Source organism: Lepidochelys kempii, chromosome 8 (assembly GCF_965140285.1).
Source record: "Lepidochelys kempii isolate rLepKem1 chromosome 8, rLepKem1.hap1, whole genome shotgun sequence".
NCBI classification, from domain to species: domain Eukaryota; kingdom Metazoa; phylum Chordata; order Testudines; family Cheloniidae; genus Lepidochelys; species Lepidochelys kempii.
The window spans coordinates 103,891,372-103,912,689 of record NC_136387.1 but is presented as its reverse complement, the minus strand read 5'-3'; the positions used below and the strand labels follow the sequence as shown (position 1 = coordinate 103,912,689).

Genomic DNA, 21,318 nt, shown 5'->3' with positions numbered 1-21,318 from the left:
ACAGGATTCCAAATATGTTTAGCATGTTAGTTCTCTATTGCACAAATCTATGGGAACAGAGAAATCCTGTAGTAGTAAACTACACCTTGTTTAAATTAAAGCAATGTAGGTGTAAATTTTCAGCCATAAGGGGTATCTAGGTAACATCTGTTGTTATCAAAGTTCACATCTTGGGTTGAATTGTGAAAGCAGGACAGGGTGAGGTCAAAGGTAGGGGATAGTTTGGCTAGTCTTTTCATGGGCTTAATTAAAATAATTAAGTAAAAGTAATTATTGGCTTATAGTCAAGTTATAAAACTCAGTGTATGTGAGCACTGGGTGAGTTCGTTCTTTCTTTCTTTCTTTCTTGTTAAAATACTCAGAGGCATGTAGAACTAATCTGAGTCCTGTAACCATCTGACTTCTAATTTTGTAAACGTTGTCATTCCTTTTCCCTCCTGTTTTTGTTGCTGTATTCTGTCATGCCATATCTTATGTTGTAAGCTCTTTTGGGCAGGGAAATGTCTAGCACAGTTTGGAGAGTTTATAAATAGTAAAGAGTTTAAGGCCAGAAGGGACCAATTAGATCTAGTCTGACCTCCTGTATATCACAGGCCCTTAAACTTCACAGTTACCTCTATACTGAACCCAATAACTTGTTTGATTAAAGCCTGTTCTCTGGAAAGACATTCAGTCTTGATTTGATGGCATCAAGAGATGAAGAGTACATGTCCCTTGGTATTTTTTTCCCAATGATTAATCACTCTGTGTTCAAAATGTGGGACTAATTTGAATTTGTCTGGCTTCAGCTTCCAGCCACTAGTTCTTGTTATGCCTTTCCCTGCTAGATTAAAGAACCATTTTATCGCTCTGTATTTTCTCCCAGGAAGGTACATAAACACTGTAATCAAGACACCTCTCAAACTTACTTTTGATAAGACGAACAGTTACAGTGAAAGGACTGACTTCAAAAGCTCTAAGGCATTTTCTCTAGCTCTCAAATAATTTGAGGCTTTTTTCTGTACCCTCTCCAATTTTTCAACATCCTTCTTAAAATGTAGACACCAGAACTGTAGGCAGTATTCTAGTACTGGTCTCATCAGTGCCATGTATAGAGGTGAATCATCTCCCTACTCCTGCTCACTGCTTCCTTGCTCATATAACCAAGAGTTGCATTAACCCATTTGTGCCTCAGCATTGCCCTGGGAGCTCTTGTTGACGTGCTTGTCTGCTGTGACCCCTAAACTCTGTTCAGAGTCCCTGCTTTCCAGGACACAGTCACCTGTTATGTAGGTATGGCCTTCATTCCTTGTTCCTCAGTGTATAACCTTGCACTTGGGGCTGTATGAAAGCACATTTTGTTTGATGGATCCAGATCTCTCTTTGACTGCCTTTCCCTCCTCATGATTTACCACTTGCCAGACATTTGTCATCTGCAAATTTTAGTAGTTGTGATTTTATATTTAATTCCAGATCAGTGATGAAAATGTTGAATAGTGTAGAGCCTAGTACTGACCCGCCTAGAATCTGGCTAGAAATACCCCCATTTAATGTTTGTCTATTGAAAACTACTTAATATAATTTTCATATACAGTACTTCATATTAAAATACTTTGGTTGTGTTTACCGTGGCAAGGGTTTATTATATTAAGTGTATAAATGTGATGCTTCTCTGCTATTAGTCTTTGAACTCAGTATTCTATTTCGTGTTCTACAGTAATGGAACAGAGTAACTCAAGATGCCCATTAAGAATCTATTTATAAACTATGAGATTTTAAGCTTCTTGGGCTCATGCTGTTATTTTGCATACTATATGCAAAAGTAGCAATCAATTTTTGAATGGACTCTTGCTGAATAGTACTTAAATGTTAGTGAGGATTGTATTGAGTCAGCTGTATAATTTTCACAGAAATTTTAAGTACACTAAAGAGCTAAAGTGGCAGCTAATGGTGCTTCAACTTTACTGTGATTCATTGGCAGTCCAGTTGCGATTTTTTTCTGTTTTGAACATGCTCTAATTTCTGTTTTGAACAACAACCAGAAAAGCTTACCACGTTCAAATAAAAATTAATAATCAGCTACAGGAACGGTCCTGCAACTGTAAAATAATTTTCCATTAAATTGTGGTAATTGGGAGTTTGATAATTGCTGTGTTCATTTTTGAGCTACTGCTGAAATGTAGTGTTAGACTAAGGGACCAGTGAACATTTCAGTATCTAATATTTTTGCAAACAGAGTTTGGAAACAATTATGTCAATGAGAAGCTTTGTATCATGTCTTTTCAGTGGTATACATTAACTGCTTATCTTGTTACAAGACACTATAAAATAATATCAATTTGATTATCTTTAATTTTTCTTTCCTGCCATACCACATAATTTCCAACATCATTTTAGTAAACTCTATCTTGAGAACCACCAGAGCAAAGTAGAAATGCTTTATGATAACTGAAAGAGTCTTGGAATTCCAGTAGTCAAATGGCATTAATCTCGAGCAATTCGTGAGATTCCGCTGCTGAATTCATATCACAGTTGAATAGGAACAAAAACAAAGATGGTAATTAGAATATGATTTTACAAACCAGTACCTCACAGTAAAAAATATTTCACTGGTCCATTACAATTGCTTTTAGGACTAATTAAACTTTTCCAAGAACTAGACCTGGTCCAGTGAGCAAAGGGAGTAAAACACTGATCTCTGGCAATAGTCTGATTTTGAAACCCTCCAAAGCAAGTAAATAAATAAATGTGCACGGGGTGCCAAATTAATTGGTGGAGTAACTCCACTGAAGTCAAAGGAGTTGCACCTGTTCAGAGTTTGGCCATGAAACTTTGCTCAATTCATGTTATTGTGGATGGGCATTGCAGCACTTGTAATGAGGACCCTTTGATTCTCAGGGTTTGTTTGGAACTCACCTTTGGATTTCCTTGCTTTGAAGGGTGAAATGCGACTTACATCTTCATACGCTCTTTGTAGTTTTGCTAACACTAAATTAAAAAGAAAATAAATACATTGGTCAGTATTAAAACTTTACAGATTTACCTTTTTCCTAATTAATATTACTGTGTTTTCTCATGGTATGATGAAATAGCAGTTGTAATAGATTTTAATATCTACCAATATAACATATAAAATAAATAATTTATAAATTGGCATGGAAGTCCACACTAAAATGATGCAAACGTTTTACTGTTTGTGTTTTTGTGATATTAACAATTGACAAAGCATGAGAAGGGCGTGTGTTTCAGAAAGGAGTGGGAAACTATATTTACTGATCCAAACAGCATACAACACAGAATGCATTAATGTCACTTCTACAGTGTATTATAAAATCCTGTTGTTGACCTAATAACTTTTAGCCCTGTGTACTTATTATTTATCTGGTTTCAGAGTAGCAGCCGTGTTAGTCTGTATCTGCAAAAAGAAAAGGAGTACTTGTGGCACCTTAGAGACTAACAAATTTATTTGAGCATAAGCTTTCTTGAGCTACAGCTCACTTCATCTGCAGACCCAACTTCAGAATTCAGTACATGAGGAAATGTGAAGCCAAATACTGATCCTTGTCAGCAATAGAAAATCTTGCTGGTTCTTCCTAAAAATACTGTGGTCCTTTGTTTAAAATGGTTCCTCATCATTATTTCATTTCATTTCAGTTGTCGGACGAGCAACAGGAAGAGCTTGATTGTAACATCCAGCACATCTCCAACACTGCCACGACCTCACTCCCCGCTCCATGGGCATACAGGTAACCAGGGAACTGTGTTTTATGTGGGAATCGTTAGTAAAATTAATTCATTATTCATTACCATTGACTGTCCATTTATATTATAAGGCAAATAAGCTATTCAGAACTCAGTTCAAAAAATTGTGTGTGATTCGTTAAATTCGTTTTCTTAACTTCACTGACTAAGGGGGATAGCATCTTTCACTTGTAACTAGATGTTTGTGCCTCACTCATCACCATGGTATCTGTGCCCTCCTCTGACACTGTAAATGATTTGGCCATATTGAGTGGGTACTCTTTTTTTAGATATAAACAAAATAACAATTAATAAAAATTGATTTTAGTCTGTGAAATGTAAAGAAGGCCTGGGCTCCCGTTCCCTTCATCCTGCCTTCTTCGTACATGGAATGACCTCTCATTCCAAGTGCTCCAGTCCTCCATCTTATTCTCCAGCAAATCCCTCTGGAGAACTTACCCCTTAAACACTAGCCCTTATCACCCTAATCCCCTATTCTCCTCAAAAGAAATGTAAGACAAAGGGGACTGCTAGCTAACTGAATCTGCATTGTACTAGCAGCAGCTTGTGATTTTGGGCTCTGTATAGGGTTATAAACCAGTCTGGCAGAGGGCATCCAGGAGATGCCACGCAGTTAGAAATAGTGTCATCTCCCATATGACTGCATGGAGACTGTCAACAAAAGCTAACTTTTTAAAAGGTGGCCACTGTTGCTGTTTAAACATGACCAAATTAGTAAAAGTGTTGCAAGTGAAATTATTTGAATAAAATGTAATGCTTGTTTGAACTTTCTTGTAATATCCTCTCATAGTAACAATAGGAGATACTAGCTAATACTGCTTCGCATGCCAGAGATCACATTCCTTGAAGTAATAATGTTTCTTTGTGGTATAGATTTTAGAGTTTGTTTCCACTTCACTATTGCCAAGCCCAAGGGAGATTTCTTGTTTGCTCTAAAACTTTTGGTACACTGTCTTTCTTTTACTAACAGCATCTGTTTTCCTGGCCTTAACTGTCTCATTTGTGTTTCTGGCAGCTATAGATTGCGACATGAGTATTGTTTTCGGTCTTTTTGTGGGTAGTTTTAATTACAGTTTCTGTTGTAGCAGTTACAAGTTTTAAAATGTTTCATAATGGGAAGGCAGAAAGGGAGTGTGAGGCTCTAGGTGCCCTGCTGTCTGTACTGAACATGCCTTTACTGTGCATACGAATCACCCTTCCCATTGAAGAGCCTTCTTGGTTGGCAGGTGAGCTCTCTCTTTGAATCATAGCAGGCCAACCTTTGCAGCTGCTACAGAGCCCAGATGCCTCCACTCTTTGGTTCCTTCTGTGGAACTTTTCCAAGGACCTAGGAAACCCGAGAAAATAGCCCTCACCTTAGAAGGGAGGAAAATATGAAGGCACCCTCCAAGTATTAGATATTCCTGATCAGACAGGTATCCAAGATACTGCAATTCCAATCCCCGGCCACAGACAAAAGATGAAAAAAGATGACTCCTTTTCTGGAAAAGGTGACCGTGAGAGAGCCTTGTGAGTCTACTCTGAAGGGTTGGTTTTTGTAGTAAGAGGAGGCCCTGAAACAAACTTTTGTATCAGAGGCCTAGTCTGAGGCTTGAAGCCTGAACCAAAATACTTCCAGGCAGTGTTAAGCAAAGCCTGGCTGTGAGCCAGAGGCAGGTCCCACTCACAGAAGTTGGCAAGAAAAGGTTGTTAGAAGCACGTGCACACACATACGCATAAGTGCTAATGAGAGGAACTTGCGCCAAGACGGCATCAGAACACTCCACAGACATAACAAGGAACAGGCAGGTGCATCTTAAAGACAGGGTCAAAAGGACAACATGATGGGTAGATTCGTTTGACCTATGATGAGTAATCTGTCCTGCAACTGTATAAAAGTAGGTCCGGGAGCGCACTTCTTTGTCCAGCCTAGGGGGCAGTGGAGTGTTCTGCCGCTGACTGAGCTGCATCCATTGCCGGGGGCACATGTTCGTAGTATGCCCTGTAGAGTCTGTAGGGAACTTTTACTGTGCTTCGTCTGACAATAAACCTGGCTCAGGTGCCTTTGTACCTTATTAGAGTCTGTGGTTTTTGGGGGTTCTCTCGGGGTCTGCTGTGTTAACTATCTGTGCAGAGCTGGGGCAGCACACAGAGGGAACATGCATGCAGCTGACTGTTATCATTGAACCAGAACAGAGCACCACACCGGTAGCTACCAACAACAGTTTTGACCCTGTCCTGGTGGGGAAGCTCCAGAGGATAAAATAATTCTGCCAAGGAGCATGAATAGATTTCAGTAACATTCTGCAAACAACATGCTTCGTCTCTGCTTCCTTACTATAATATTATGTTCTTCAAGTGTTTGTCAACATGGATTTTGCTCTTGGTGACATGCACCCATGTGTGTAAGGTTGAATTCTTTTGAATAGCAGTGTTGGTGGGGGCCACACCTGTGCCCTAGCCATCCTCTTGCTTCCCATAGTTGAAGGCATAAGGGGTGGGATGGCTGCAACCCACATTCTGTTCTACATAGGTTTTTATATTGCGCTCATCACTATAGTATTGGAACACTTTCCAGTAGTGCAAAAGCACCATGGCTAACACCTTTACCACATGTCTATGAGAACATCTTTCCTGGTAGCCGTCACATCAGCTAGAAGAATAAAGGAGATCTGAGTCTTCAGGGTGGGCCCTCCCTAAACAGTCTTTCATAAGGATAGCTCACGAAAGCTTATGCTCAAATAAATTTGTTAGTCTCTAAGGTGCCACTAGTACTCTTTTTTCTTTTTGCTGATACAGACTAACACGGCTGCTACTCTGAAACCTGTCATAAGGATAGAGTCACTCTTAAATTCAAAGTTTCTGCCCAAGGTAGGCTCCAGCTTATATCAATCAGTTAGTTCACCCCCCTGTTTTCTTCTTTATGCTGCATTTTGCCCCAGGTGAAATAACACTCTACATGTTGGATGTCGGGAAAGCATTGTCCTTTTTATGTCTTTAGTGCCATTCAGGTAATGCCCAGACTCTGGTGTTTGAGAGGAGTACGGGACAACCCGTCTTGTCCCAGAAGCTGTCCAAAGGGGGTCTCAGACTATTTTGACTTGTTAAAACTGGACTAAGAGAGATTCCCCCTAGACACATTAGGGCTCATTTCTCTAGGGTTCAAGCAACCTCTACAGTCAGTTTGGATAGCATCTCCATATCAGAGAGTTGTAGATCAGCAACATGGAGCTCAATCCACACGTTTACCACTCTCGATTCCCCTGTTCAAGGGTACAGATCAAATGCTAGTTTTGGTAGGGCAGTCCTGCACTCTATTCAAGTAGGACTTCTCTTGCTCATCTCCAGGTGAATGGGTGACTGCTAGTCGGTCACCAAGAGTGGAATTGGTGAGGATGATTGCTCAAAGAAGAGAGAATGGTTACTTAACCTGCAGCAACTGTGATTCTTCAAGATGTATTGTTCACACCAATTCCGTGACCCACCATACATCCTCTTTAGGCACAGCCCTTTCTTATGGGATTCTTATTGACAAAGGAACAGAGTGCAGCTTGTGACTGCCTCACAGCACCTTGCACTCCCAGCTGCGGGAAGCTTAGAGGGTGGCTGGGGCACAGGCCTGGCCCCAATGGATGCTGCCATTCAACAGAATCCAGTCTTATGCATATGGGATGCATGCACACCAAGAACTGAATCAGCACATCTCGAAGAACCAGAGTTACTGTAAAATAAGTAACTAACTGTTCTTTTCATTATGTTCAGAGCTCCTTACACTGGAAGACAGTGTATCCCCTAACTACACTGTGATGCACAAAATTGAGGAAATGCTCAAGAGGAACTACAAATTGGTAGCAGGTCAGCCGGAAGCAGCCATCTGCTTCTCTGTTTCCAGGCCTCTTATCTTGGATGGGTGACATCCAGCTTCAAAAAACAAAAACCCCTCTTCTGCCTGTTGATTTTTGACAGAATTAGCACTATTATCTCAGGATTCCCTAAAAGCAGAGTAATTGATGGACAGACTGTTGTGAATTATTTTAATGAAAATCTCCTGTAAAGAATTCAGGATCTTCAGCTTGAATTTTAATAGAGCCCTAAAAATAGTCACCAAGGCATTTACTACTTGCTGCAGAATCTCAAAGAAAGCACCCTCAAATCCAACTGTTCTGGAAATGTATCAACTCAGAAACTTGCCACAGAGCAGTTCCACTTCCATATGTACTCACTGTTCTTTCTTTTTTGGATTACTTTCCATGCCCAGAATATTTCTACAGAAATGGTGGTGGTAATAGGTATTTATACAGTGATCATTACTCTGAGTACTCATATTCCTATGCTAGGATTTAACTGATTCCATTTTAGTTATGGAAGTGTTCAACTAAGAAATGTGGCAGAGCTCCAACCTTGTCCCCGTGGGTCCCGGGCTTCCAGGTGGTTTATGCTAGCTTCAGACACTCACTGCAGCCCTCCACATAGCCCTTCTCTCTCTCGGGCCAGGAATACAGTCAACTGAGCCCTTTTCATCATCATAAGCCAGCAATGGAGGTTGGTGAGAGAATTCCCACAGTCTCTGTTGCTCCTACGGCCTTATGCCAAAACAGTTTAGTCTCCTGTCCTGACAAGGGCCTGTTTTTCCCCCCCCAGAAGGTGTTTCTGTAGTGGTGGGTTGGGGGGAACCCAGGCCCATCCTCTACTCCGGGTCCTGTCCCAGAGATCCTAATGGTAGCAGCTGTTGGCAGCCAACCTTTCACTGCCAGAGTTGCTACATTTCCCTGGGCTACTTCCCCACAGCTCTGCTGCTTCTCCCTTCTTCACCCTTACCTTAGGGCTCCCTTACCAATGACTTGAGGGTGTCTTCATTAACCAGCGCTTCAGCTGTACTTCCCCTCCTCTGGCTCCCCTCTGTCTGACTGGAGTGAGCCCTTTTATATTATCAGAGGGGCCTTAATTAGAGTCAGGTGGTCACATTAGCTTAGGTGGCCTCATCTGATGCTTTGCAGCTTAATTGGAGTCAGGTGTTCTCATTAGCCTGGAGCAGCCCCTGCTCTGGTCAATCAGGGAACAGAAAGCTGTTAACCCAGTGACCAGTATATCTGCCTTCTACTACTCCTGTCCCTGTTTTTCATTAGTTGTCCCCCGTAATTAGTTGGTTCTCCAGGCCCTGTGGATCCCCCCCTTAGGCTGTGGGGGGATCCTTTTGTAGTGGACGAGCTCTGCCCGCCCACGTCCTGGATTCCCAATAGGACTACTCCTGTCCCTGTTTTTCATTAGTTGTCCCCCGTAATTAGTTGGTTCTCCAGGCCCTGTGGATCTCCCCCTTAGGCTGTGGGGGGATCCTTTTGTAGTGGACGAGCTCTGCCCGCCCACGTCCTGGATTCCCAATAGGACTACTCCTGTCCCTGTTTTTCATTAGTTGTCCCCCGTAATTAGTTGGTTCTCCAGGCCCTGTGGATCTCCCCCTTAGGCTGTGGGGGGATCCTTTTGTAGTGGACGAGCTCTGCCCGCCCACGTCCTGGATTCCCAATAGGACTACTCCTGTCCCTGTTTTTCATTAGTTGTCCCCCGTAATTAGTTGGTTCTCCAGGCCCTGTGGATCTCCCCCTTAGGCTGTGGGGGGATCCTTTTGTAGTGGACGAGCTCTGCCCGCCCACGTCCTGGATTCCCAATAGGACTACTCCTGTCCCTGTTTTTCATTAGTTGTCCCCCGTAATTAGTTGGTTCTCCAGGCCCTGTGGATCTCCCCCTTAGGCTGGGGGGGGCTCCTTTCGTAGTGGACGAGCTCCGCCCGCCCACTTCCTGGATCCCAATAGGACTACTCCTGTCCCTGTTGTTCATTAGTTGTCCCCTGTAATTAATTGGTTTTCCAGGTCCTGTGGACCCCCCCTTAGGCTGGGGGGGATCCTTTAGCAGTGGGCGGGCTTTGTCCGCCCACTTCCTGGATCCCAATAAGGCTACTCTGCAGTACCCAACTTGCCTGGGTCTATCACAGAAGATACAAAAAGATGCCCCTCAAAATGTGAAATAAATATTTTTGTTTCGATTGATTGCTATCTTACTGACAGAGGGCCCCAAACTCATAGATGTAGTCTGATGTCTATATTTTTTTGCGGGTGCAACTCCAGTCAGACCAGTAGGGCCATGCGTGGGGTATGTGGTGTGTGTGTGTGTGTGTGTGTGTGAAATTCTGTCTGTGCCTGAGGTTTGCAGTTGGGGGGGCAACCCTCTCTTGCCCCCTCCAAACTACACCCATGCCCAAACTATACAGTCCACATAAGTGTAGCCATATCACAGAAAACAGGCAGGAATTTTTTTTTTTGTTGGTGGGTGTACGCACAATAGAAGACAGTTCAATTCTCTCCTCCATCCCCTTTCTCCCAATCCACTCCCAAAATGAAAAGTTGGTCTTAGCTTTCTCATCATTATGTCAAATTTTCCTACACTAAGTTTTGCCAGAACCATGTGGCACACTGATGTCTAGAAACTAGAGTAACTAAACAGTGGTTTGTCATGTGTAATTACTTCAAGTAATCCTTTCCAATATGTGTTCCGATGTTGCATATTGGATTTAACATATTAATTAAAAGGATATACTTTGTAACCTCCAAGACTTACTGTAGAGAAAAGAAGGAGAAATTACTGGATAATAGGAGTTCTCTAAAGGTAGAATACTTAAGAGAGTCACCTTTCTCCCCAAGAAAGTTGTTTACCTGTAGACAAAGTCAGATTAATACTAGAGCTCTGTGTGTGTCATAAGTATTTCTCTTAAATACTCTAGGCAACTTTTGGAATGAAGAGGTCAGGCTGTCATGTTTGTTTGATTCATATTGTAACTGAACATGACAACCATGCCTGTGCACTTACACAGTTTAAAAAGCATGTAGTGAATGTCAAAGCATTAAAAAGGACCACTTTTAAATGGCCTTCACTGCACTGAAAACAAACTCTTCCCTAATATCCACTCTGTAATCTCACTTGCAAGCGTTAAACACCAACAGGAATACAAACAAGCTATGAAGGGTTCTTAGAAGGAATCATTTTACTAGGTGCCATGTAACACAAAATTAAATTCATCTCAAAACCTGAATCATAAGGTACCCCTTGCTGGGATTTGCCAATGAGATCAGTGTGCGTGGCACAGTACAATCCATTCAGGAAGAGCTTTATTTTAACCGTCCTTGATGTTGGAAAATGCATTTCCTTACATGTGAAACAGTATAAAGGGGGACCAGCTGAACTGGTGTTCGTCCGTCATTTGAGGATGCAGCAGCAAGTTCCTGATATTCAGAGAAGGGGGTTTCTGTGATTTTTTTTTTTTTTTTTTTTTTTTTTTTTTAAGGGTAAGACGGGGAAATGATGGATGCTGTGACTTCCCTGTGATCAGCTTCAGGCTCTGTTTTATTTACAAAGCAAGCAACCACTGAAAACTGTTGTTCTAGGAACTTTCATTGGCTGTTTCACCTGAGCGGTGTTCTGTGCAATACCATGTTTTGTTGTAAGCCTGCTTGTCTACCCCTGTGTGAGAGGCAATCCTATGAATATTATTGCCAGAGAACTCCATCTTCAAATACTGTTAATAGTTTGCTTTTAGGATACTATTTATTTAAAATCTTACTAATAAACTGTATTTGAGTAGTTAACATAGTGCTCCATTTAATCTTCTAGCTCTACACCCTAGTTTGTTAAAGGTCAGATCTCTCTAATACAGGGAGTATTCCAAAAATATAGTACTTCAGATCATTAGCAGTGGCCAATTGTGCATATTTTTAAAAATTCAGATTAGTAGAATATTTAAAAAATGTACTGTAAAATTTTGGCAGAGGAGTCACGACAAGAAACATAATAGTGTAGTATTAATGAACATATTGGAAAAATAAAATGCAGAAACCCTTTTGAAAATTGTGATAAGACCATATGAGTACAGATATTGTAGCAGGACCTATTAGTACCATGTATAATCCTGACCTTTGTAATATTAGACTCGTGTTTAAGATTTTAAGCAGCGAAATGATAGCTACATTATAGTCATTTACTCTATTCCAGGGATTGTCACAGTCCCGTTGCACCTGACCCCTTGAACTCCCACAGAAAGCAAAATCAAACCAAACAACAAAACAGAGAACCCTGCATTAGAAACTACAACCACCTCCCTCCCCAAAAAATCAGAACAAATGCAAAACCCAGAATACATAACTTGAAGGTGGATTATCTGCTTTGAAGATGAAACCTTCATTCTGGAGAAGCCAGTCACAGCTCCGTAATTAAGACTGAATTGAATTTTGTCCTTAAGGGAGGGATTCATTCTCTTGATATCTATGAAGAATAGAGCAGAGTATTCTTCCCAAAAGTGCAGGATTTAGTGAGGTTCCTGAATGAATTTTCTGAAAACTTACAAGTAAATGTGCTTGTTAGTTATCCATTTAAAGTTAGTTAATATTTCTTTAAGAAATGTAGCACCCCGTGTCAACTTTTTTTGGGTTCCAAGTAATCTCAGCTCAAGCATTGTCTGTCTATATAAAAACTGGCAGACAGGTCAATCTTGTGTAGATCATATGCAATGGGTAGTCTTTGAAAACAGACTGTTAGGATCAGTGGTAGTTTTTTCCATTATTTTTCCATATCTGAAAGTTTCTCCTTTAGCAGAAGCTCAAACAGAATGTTCTCCTTCAGACAAATTAATGAAGAATTTCCCTTTGTGAAAATGGTTGCATTCTCATAGCCCTACTGGGACTCAGGCCACAGGCTATACTCAGTTAGTACAGCCTTTTTCAAAATGTCCTCTATTTCTCATTGTTCCCAAAAGGACCAAAGTCACAGGCTGCCTTCAGTAACAACTTCTGCTGCTGCCTCCATTCACCTGCTCTTCTCAGTGCCCCTCTTTGCTTGCTGACAGAGGAGAGGGGAGTCATCTTCCCTGAGGGCAGCTTGATTTCACTCTCATTGGGAACAATGGGAGGCAAAGGGAGGCAATGCTAAAAAAATGCTTTTACCAAAAATTGCTTACTTAAATGTCTCTGGAAACGTAGTCATTTTACATTTATGAGCTGATTTTGAAATGCTTCAATAATTTCTCCTTCCCCCAGGCAGTTAGAGCTCTACTTATTCAAGGCCTTATCCTGACATTCACTTCACTTTCTTGAATACTGCAGGCATCTATTTTCCCATCAAAGGCGGGGATATTTATTCTAGTAACTTTGATTACGCTAATGTTAAGTGCGTGACTACCCCACACTTCGCTTGGGGAGAGAAAACCCATATTAGTAGTAGTCCTCTTCTTCTAATTCATTGTAGAGCTTACCAACTAAGCGAGTGTCATTTAACGAGGCATTTTAATACTAGTAGGTTGGCTTTGGCTCACATTTGTCTTTCCTCTCCTTAAATAATTTAACCACGTGTAGTCAAATTATTTTTCAAACAGGACTGTATTAATGTGAACTAGAACTTTTTAGTTTGCGTCTGTAGTGCCCAGAGAGGAGAGTTTGCTCTGGTATTCTTATCCCATACTGTGAACTGCAGGTCAGGGTAGCCATAGTCCCAGTTTCCTAATAATGAAACATAGCTGAATCGGAGACTTATCCCATTTATCTTTAGCTTTAGCAATCTTTAGTATAATTAAAAACTTTAAAATTATAATCAAAATAATTTTGAGTAACTGAACAAATTGGGTAATGAGACTTTTTCAGATTTCAGTATTATCTATGTGGGAGTGCTAACACTTTTCAGTGTGCACAGTCTGGTACAGAGATACCACTAATTTCTTTGTATCCTGTTTTTCAGATTTATATGGCATATTTCTATCCAGACTCTGGAATTTTGATTAGGTCCCATGTGAGTTATTTCTAGTTCAAAAATGAAAAGCAATTAGTTCTTCTGCTCTACTCAAGTCTGGGTGAAGCTTTAAAGAAGCTTCAGGGAGAAGGGGAATTTCTACTTTCCTTTAAAAATTTCCCAGTACTATTGCATCTTCTGTAGTTGAAGGAATTTTAATAAGAGAAGCCTAAGTGTGTTGGTCTCACCCAGCAAAGATGATATAAACCTATTTATTCTGTGAGCAAAGGTATATTCTCCTGTTGCTCAAGGGTTAGAATTGCTGCTGTTGGATCTGAGACTCCTCACTCTGTCTCAAGTGGTGCTTTTACAAAGACTACTTATTAGATAAATCAACACACTGTTACAAGAATGTTAATGATATAGTGTCATAAATATAAAGGGAAGGGTAACCACCTTTCTGCATACAGTGCTATAAAATCCCTCCTGGCCAGAGGAAGTCCTTTTACCTGTAAAGGGTTAAGAAGCTAAAATAACCTCGCTGGCACCTGACCAAAGTGACCAATGAGGAGACAAGATACTTTAAAATCTGGAGCGGGGGGAAACAAAGGGTCTGTCTGTGTGTGTGATGCCAGGACCCAAGCAGGAATGCAGGTCAGAACTCCTGTAAAGAGTTAGTAAGCAATCTAGTTAGATATGAATTAGATTCTGTTTTAAGTGGCTGATAAAATAAGTTGTGCTGAATGGGATGTATATTCCTGTTTTTGTGTCTTTTTGTAACTTAAGGTTTTACCTAGAGGGATTCTCTATGTTTTGAATCTGATTACCCTGTAAGGTATTTACCATCCTGATTTTACAGAGGTTTTTCTTTTACTTTTTCTTTAATTAAAATTCTCTTTTAAGAACCTGATTGCTTTTTCATTGTTCTTAAGATCCAAGGGTTTGGGTCTGTGTTCACCTATGCAAATTGGTGAAGATTTTTATCAAGCCTTCCCCAGGAAAGGGGGTGTAGTGCTTGGGGGGATATTTGGGGGGGGGGGGGGGAAGACATCTCCAAGTGGGATCTTTCCATGTTCTTTGTTTAACACGGTTGGTGGTGGCAGCATAAGGTCCAAGGACAAAAGGTAAAAGTTTGTACCTTGGGGAAGTTTTAACCTAAGGTGGTAAGAATAAGCTTAGGGGGGTCTTTCATGCAGGTCCTCACATCTGTACCCTAGAGTTCAGAGTGGGGAAGGAACTTTGACATATAGGAACGAACCTTTACATTTCCTGGGTATGGTCAAGGGAAAGAGAGTGTGGCTGAGTCATCCTTTCAGTTTAGCAGTCCCACGATGCCCTCACTGGCCCACAGACAGCCACTACTTCATTAAAGTTGCACCTACCCTACACAAACACGACATTCAACAAGGAGGCTGAAGGGCCTGAAAACCTCAGAGACTGCAATCATGTTGCACACCGTGCATAACTCATGTATTTTGAGTCCTGTCTGCAAAGCTGGAAAGCAAAAACTGCAATGACGAATGGCCTGCCACGTTGAGGAGCCCTAATTCTGAGACCATTCCATGACTCCCGCTTGGTTTAATAATAAGCTACACATCAAGTTTTCAGGCCAAATCAAAAATCAATTTCATATCCTCTATGAATGTTGTTAAGCAATGTGCACAGGGATTGCTGTTCATACATTTTAAATTCTTACACTTTCTAATATTTCAGCTGATTTCCTAGATTTTTTTTTTCAGCTTTCCTACTCTCTTGGTCCACCTGTTGATATGAATTCTCTACTAAATTAAAAGTTCTTGGCACCAAATCTTTTTCAGAGATCAAAGTTTCTTCAAAAAGTTAATTTTAATTGATGTGCATTAATTAAACCTAAAAATTAAAATAAAATTAGCACCTCTCTAATAATCCATTATAATAGAACAAATGAATTAGTGTATACAGTTTTGCATGTTACATTCTACTGCACATAGACATGTACTCAATCTAATAAGCATTTTTCACCTCAAATTTTATTTCATGGGCACACCACTTAAATATTATGCCTCTGTCAATAAACTGAAGGATAAATCACTTATAAACCCTGTTTTTGTTTTAAAAACTGGTCCCAGCATTAGAATTTTAGAGTAATTTACGTTTTAATGTTCAAAAACCTTAAGCTTTGGTTTGGTTAGGTATGATAGCTCAGTGGTTTGAGCATTGGCCTGCTAAACCTAGGATTGTGAGTTCAATCCTTGAGGGGGCCATTTAGGGATTGGGGGCAAAAATTGAGGATTGGTCCTGCTTTGAGCAGGGGGTTGGACAAGATGATCTCCTGAGGTCCCTTCCAACCCTGATATTCTATGATGGCACTAGTCTATGATGGTAATACCCTCAATTAATGTCAGCTCTATTTTTAAAAACATTGGCTGAAGCTCTGTTTACCAGTAGTGCGTATCAGAAAAGATCACATTTACATGTGAATTTTGGATTAATATCTTTGATATCACTGAAGAACTTTAGCTCATAATTAAATTTCTAAGCATTTGGAAAAAGGATTTTCCACTTTCTATTTATTTTTAAAAGAATAGAATGTGCAATACTTCAGATATATGGATAGTTGAGTGATTGGCACTCCACCTACCTAAAACCTCCTGCCTCCTAACTTCCCTTGCCCCCTCTTATTACCCTCTCCCTCACCTCTCTCCACAAATTCCTTTCCCTGGTACAAGCATGATCTGGTCCCTGCCATTAAAAAAAACCAAACCCCTATCCCAACCTACCTCTCTGACCATTGTCCAATCTCCCTGCCCCCTGCACCTCTATGCTTCGTGTACATGTCTAAAATTCTTCTCTTAAAAGTCCATCTTAAGAACATAAGAAAGGACATACTGGGTCAGACCAAAGGTCCATTTAGCCCAGTATCCTGTCTTCTGACAGCAGCCAATGCCAGGTACTCCAGAGGGAATGAACAGAACAGTTAATCATCCAGTGATCCATTCACTGTTGCCCATTCCCAGCTTCTGGCAAATAGAGTCTAGGGACACCATCCATGCCCATCCTGGTTAATAGCCATTCATGGACCTATCCTCCATGAATTTATCTAGTTCTTTTTAAAGTCAGTTCTACAGGTTTTGTACAGGTATTTTGGTTAGATATGATTTTTTTACCTAAGTAGTTATGCAACCCCTAGTGTAGATGCAGTTTATTACAGTTCATTACTGGCATAAAGACACCGTATGTTGATATCTCTTATTTCCCTTCCCATATAAGCACCTTTATACTAGTACAACTGTTCCACACTAGAGAGTTGTATCACTTTAACTAAACTGGTGTAGTTAAAATGGTATGACGTGTGTGTGTGTGTGTGTGTGTGTGTATAGAATGCCCCACTTCTCCACACCAATGATATGCTTGATGTTGTTGGCATTGTAAGTTGCATTGTTTAGGTCAGCAACAATCCTGTTTGGCATCACCCTCAACCAAGACAAAGAAGGTTCATCTTCCTTGTTAATATAGGAGAATGGTTTGTAGAAGCACATATAAAGAGAAGAATCTTTGATATCCAGTATCCCACCGAGGATTACCGGAAGAAACTACACCATCTGATCAAGAAACTCCCTGAAAAAGCACAAGAACAGATCTGTGCAGACCCATACCTAGAACCCCAACCAGGGGTATTCTGTTTGCTACCCAAGATCCATAAACCTGGAAATCCTGGATGCCCCATCATCTCAGGCATTGGCACCTTGATAGCAGGACTGTCTGACTATGTAGACTCCCTCCTTAGGCCCTACGCTACCAGCACTCCCAGCTATCTTTGAGACCCCACTGACTTCCTGAGGAAACTACAATCCATCGGTGATCTTCCAGAAAACACCATCCTGGCCACTATGGACATAGAAGCCCTCTACACCAACATTCCACAAAAAGATGGACTACAAGCTATCAGGAACAGTATCCCCGATAATGTCACGGCAAACCTGGTAGCTAACCTTTGTATTTTGTCCTCACCCACAACTGTTTCACATTTGGGGACAATATATACCTTCAAGTCAGCGGCACTGCTATGGGTACCCGCATGGCCCCACAGTATGTCAACATTTTTATGGCTGACTCAGAGCAACGCTTCCTTACCTCTCGTCCCCTATCGCTCCTACTCTACTTGCGCTACATTGATGACATCTTCATCATCTGGACCCATGGAAAAGAAGCCCTTGAGGAATTCCACCATGATTTCAACAATTTCCATCCCACCATCAACCTCAACCTAGACTAATCCATTTCCTGGACACTACTGTGCCAATAAACGATGGTCACATAAACGCCACCCTATACTGGAAACTTGACTGCTATACTTACCTACATGCCTCCAGCTTTCATCCGGGACATACCACATGATCCATTGTCTACAGTCAAGCTTTAAGATACAACTGCATTTGCTCCAATCCCTCAGACAGAGACAAACACCTACAAGATCTCTATCAAGCATTCTTAAAACTACAATACCCACCTGCTGAAGTGAAAAAACAGATTGACAGAGCCAGAAGAGTACCCAGAAGTCACCTACTACAGGACAGGCCCAACAAAGAAAATAATAGAACACCACTAGCTGTCACCTTCAACCCCCAACTAAAACCTCTCCAACGCATCATCAAGGATCTACAATCTATTCTGAAAAATTATCCCTCACTCTCCAGATCTTGGGAGACAGACCAGTCCTCGCTTACAGACAGCCCCCCAACCTGAAGCAAATAGTCTCCAGCAGCCACACAACAAAAACACTAACCCAGGAACCTATACTTGCAACAAAGCCCAATGCCAACTCTGTCCACTTATTTATTCAAGTGACACCATCATAGGACCTAATCACATTAGCCACGCCATCAGGGGCTCATTCACCTGCACATCTACCAATGTGAGATATGCCATCATGTGCCAGCAATGCCCCTCTGCCGTGTACATTGGCCAATCCAGAAAGTCTCTACGTAAAAGAATAAATGGACACAAATCTGACATCAGGAATCCTAACATTCAAAAACCGATAGGAGAACACTTCAACCTCTCTGGGCACTCAGTAAAAGACTTAAGGGTGGCAATTTTGCAACAGAAAAGCTTCAAAAACAGACGCCAATGAGAAACTGCTGAGCTTGAATTAATATGCAAACTAGATACCATTAACTTGGGTTTGAATAGAGACAGGGAGTGGCTGGGTCATTACGCATATTAGGTATCCTCACACCTTCTTGTCAACTGTCTAAATGGGCCATCTTGATTATCACTACAAAAGTTTTTTTTTCTCCTGCTGATAATCGCTCATCTTAATTACAGGTTTCAGAGGAACAGCCGTGTTAGTCTGTATTCGCAAAAAGAAAAGGAGGACTTGTGGCACCTTAGAGACTAACCAAATTGGTTAGTCTCTAAGGTGCCACAAGTCCTCCTTTTCATCTTAATTAGCCTCTTACAGTTTGTATGGCAACTTCCACCTTATCTGTGTGTGTGTGTGTGTGTATGTGTATATATATATATATATATATATATATATATATATATATATATATATATATATATATATATTTATATTTATCTTCTTACTATATGTTCTGTTCTGTGCTTCCGATGAAGTGAGCTGTAGCTCACGAAAGCTTATGCTCTAATAAATTTGTTAGTCTCTAAGGTGCCACAAGAACTCCTGTTCTTTTTGCAGATACAGACTAACACGGCTGCTACTCTGAAACCCAATATTATCTCATCATGCCCATCAAAGCAGCACTCTCATTCCTTGGCTACTGTTGAAAACCAGCCATCACGGGAGCACCTAGCAAATTCAGAAGTGGATGCAGCTACATATGCCTGAGTTCACAAATGCACCACAAAACTAATTATATACCTGATATACAGATGCTATTTGCATCCTCTGGACAGATGACTTAAGTCCCTCTTAGACTTCCATCACAGCTTCAACAACCATCACCTGTCAATTAAACTTTCTCTGGAACACTCCCACACCAGTATCAACTTCATGGACGATACGATCGGCTTCAACAATGGAACCCTTCGGACAATGATATACAAGAAACCCATGGATCATCACATCTACCTTCAGTAACCACCCCAAACACACCAAGGAGTCTGTTATCTACATTCAGGCACTCAGATACCATAGAATATGTTCTGAGGAGAAAGTCCAGGATATACACCTTTCATCACAAGACAAGGACACTCCACCAGAGTAGATGATTGCATCATGAAACAGACTATCCAATGCCCTGAGAGAACCTACTTCAATACAGAAATAAAATCTCCTACTGCGCACCCCTAGTTGTCACCTATCTCCCACATTGGAACCCATATGAGGTATTATCAAACAACTACAACCTATACTCGAAGGGGACTCCATCCTGAAATAAATCTTTCCTAAACACCCTCTTCTGGCCTTGAAACAATCCCCCAACCACCCCAAACTCACCATCAGAAGCAAGCTACCCACAGACTAGGACACAGCAACTCAAAGTGGCATCAGACCCTTCCAGAACAACAGATTGAGAACCTGCAGATACATCTTCACTGCTATAATGATCAACACACCTTGTAAGATCAATGAGTCCGACACGTCTATGATGATATGTGGTATGCCTCATCCAGTGCACTACATGCCCCAATTGCAACTATGTGGGTGAAACCAAACATTACACTTTTGAATGGACTCTCACAGGAAAATAAGACGACAACATTGTATCACCTGTAGGGGAATATTTCTCACAAAACAATCATTTTATATTTGACCTATCAGTCCCCATCCTCAAAGGAAACCTGCACAACACTTTCAAAAGACAACCCTGGGAGCATAAATTCATAACTTTGCTGGGCACTAAAAAGCACGGACTAAATAGAGACGCACTGGGTTTATGGCTTATTGCTTTATAACCCACTAACAACCCCTCCACCAGCTGCTTTTTTTTCTCCTCCTCCTCCCTTTCTTTCCTCCCTATGACAGAAGGGGTTTTAACAGGCCCCTTCATCTTTAATGGTCCCTTGAAATATATGTTAACTACTTATGCTAAAAGAAAAGGAGTCCTTGTGGCACCTTAGAGACTAACCAATTTATTTGAGCATGAGCTTTCGTGAGCTACAGCTCACTTCATCGGATGCATACCATAGAAACTGCAGAAGACATTATATACACAGAGACCATGAAACAATACCTCCTCCCACCCGACTCTCCTGCTGGTAATAGCTTATCTAAAGTGATCATCAAGTTGGGCCATTTCCAGCACAAATCCAGGTTTTCTCACCCTCCGCCCCCCCCCCCCCACAAACTCACTCTCCTGCTGGTAATAGCTTATCCAAAGCGACCACTGTCCTTACAATGTGCATGATAATCAAGGTGGGCCATTTCCAGCATAAATCCAAGTTTAACCAGAACGTCGGGGTGGGGGGTAGAAAAAAACAAGGGGAAATAGGCTACCTTGCATAATGACTTAGCCACTCCCAGTCTCTATTTAAGCCTAAATTAATAGTATCCAATTTGCAAATGAATTCCAATTCAGCAGTTTCTCGCTGGAGTCTGGATTTGAAGTTTTTTTGTTGTAAGATAGCGACCTTCATGTCTGTGATTGCGTGACCAGAGAGATTGAAGTGTTCTCCGACTGATTTATGAATGTTATAATTCTTGACATCTGATTTGTGTCCATTTATTCTTTTACGTAGAGATTGTCCAGTTTGACCAATGTACATGGCAGAGGGGCACTGCTGGCACATGATGGCATATATCACATTGGTGGATGTGCAGGTGAACGAGCCTCTGATGGTGTGGCTGATGTTATTAGGCCCTTTGATGGTGTCCCCTGAATAGATATG

The 21,318-nt window shown here is 41.2% G+C and overlaps 1 protein-coding gene across 10 annotated transcripts in view; it reads left to right on the top strand.

Moving 5' to 3' along the window:
- MAST2 (microtubule associated serine/threonine kinase 2) overlaps positions 1-21,318 on the top strand; it is a 388,408-nt gene that overhangs the window by 269,474 nt on the left and 97,616 nt on the right. For all 10 annotated transcript variants that reach the window (XM_073357842.2, XM_073357843.2, XM_073357841.2 and 7 more), the window contains one exon: positions 3,634-3,725. In XM_073357842.2, the coding sequence (XP_073213943.1) occupies positions 3,634-3,725 (92 nt within the window). The remainder of the gene's footprint in view (positions 1-3,633; positions 3,726-21,318) is intronic.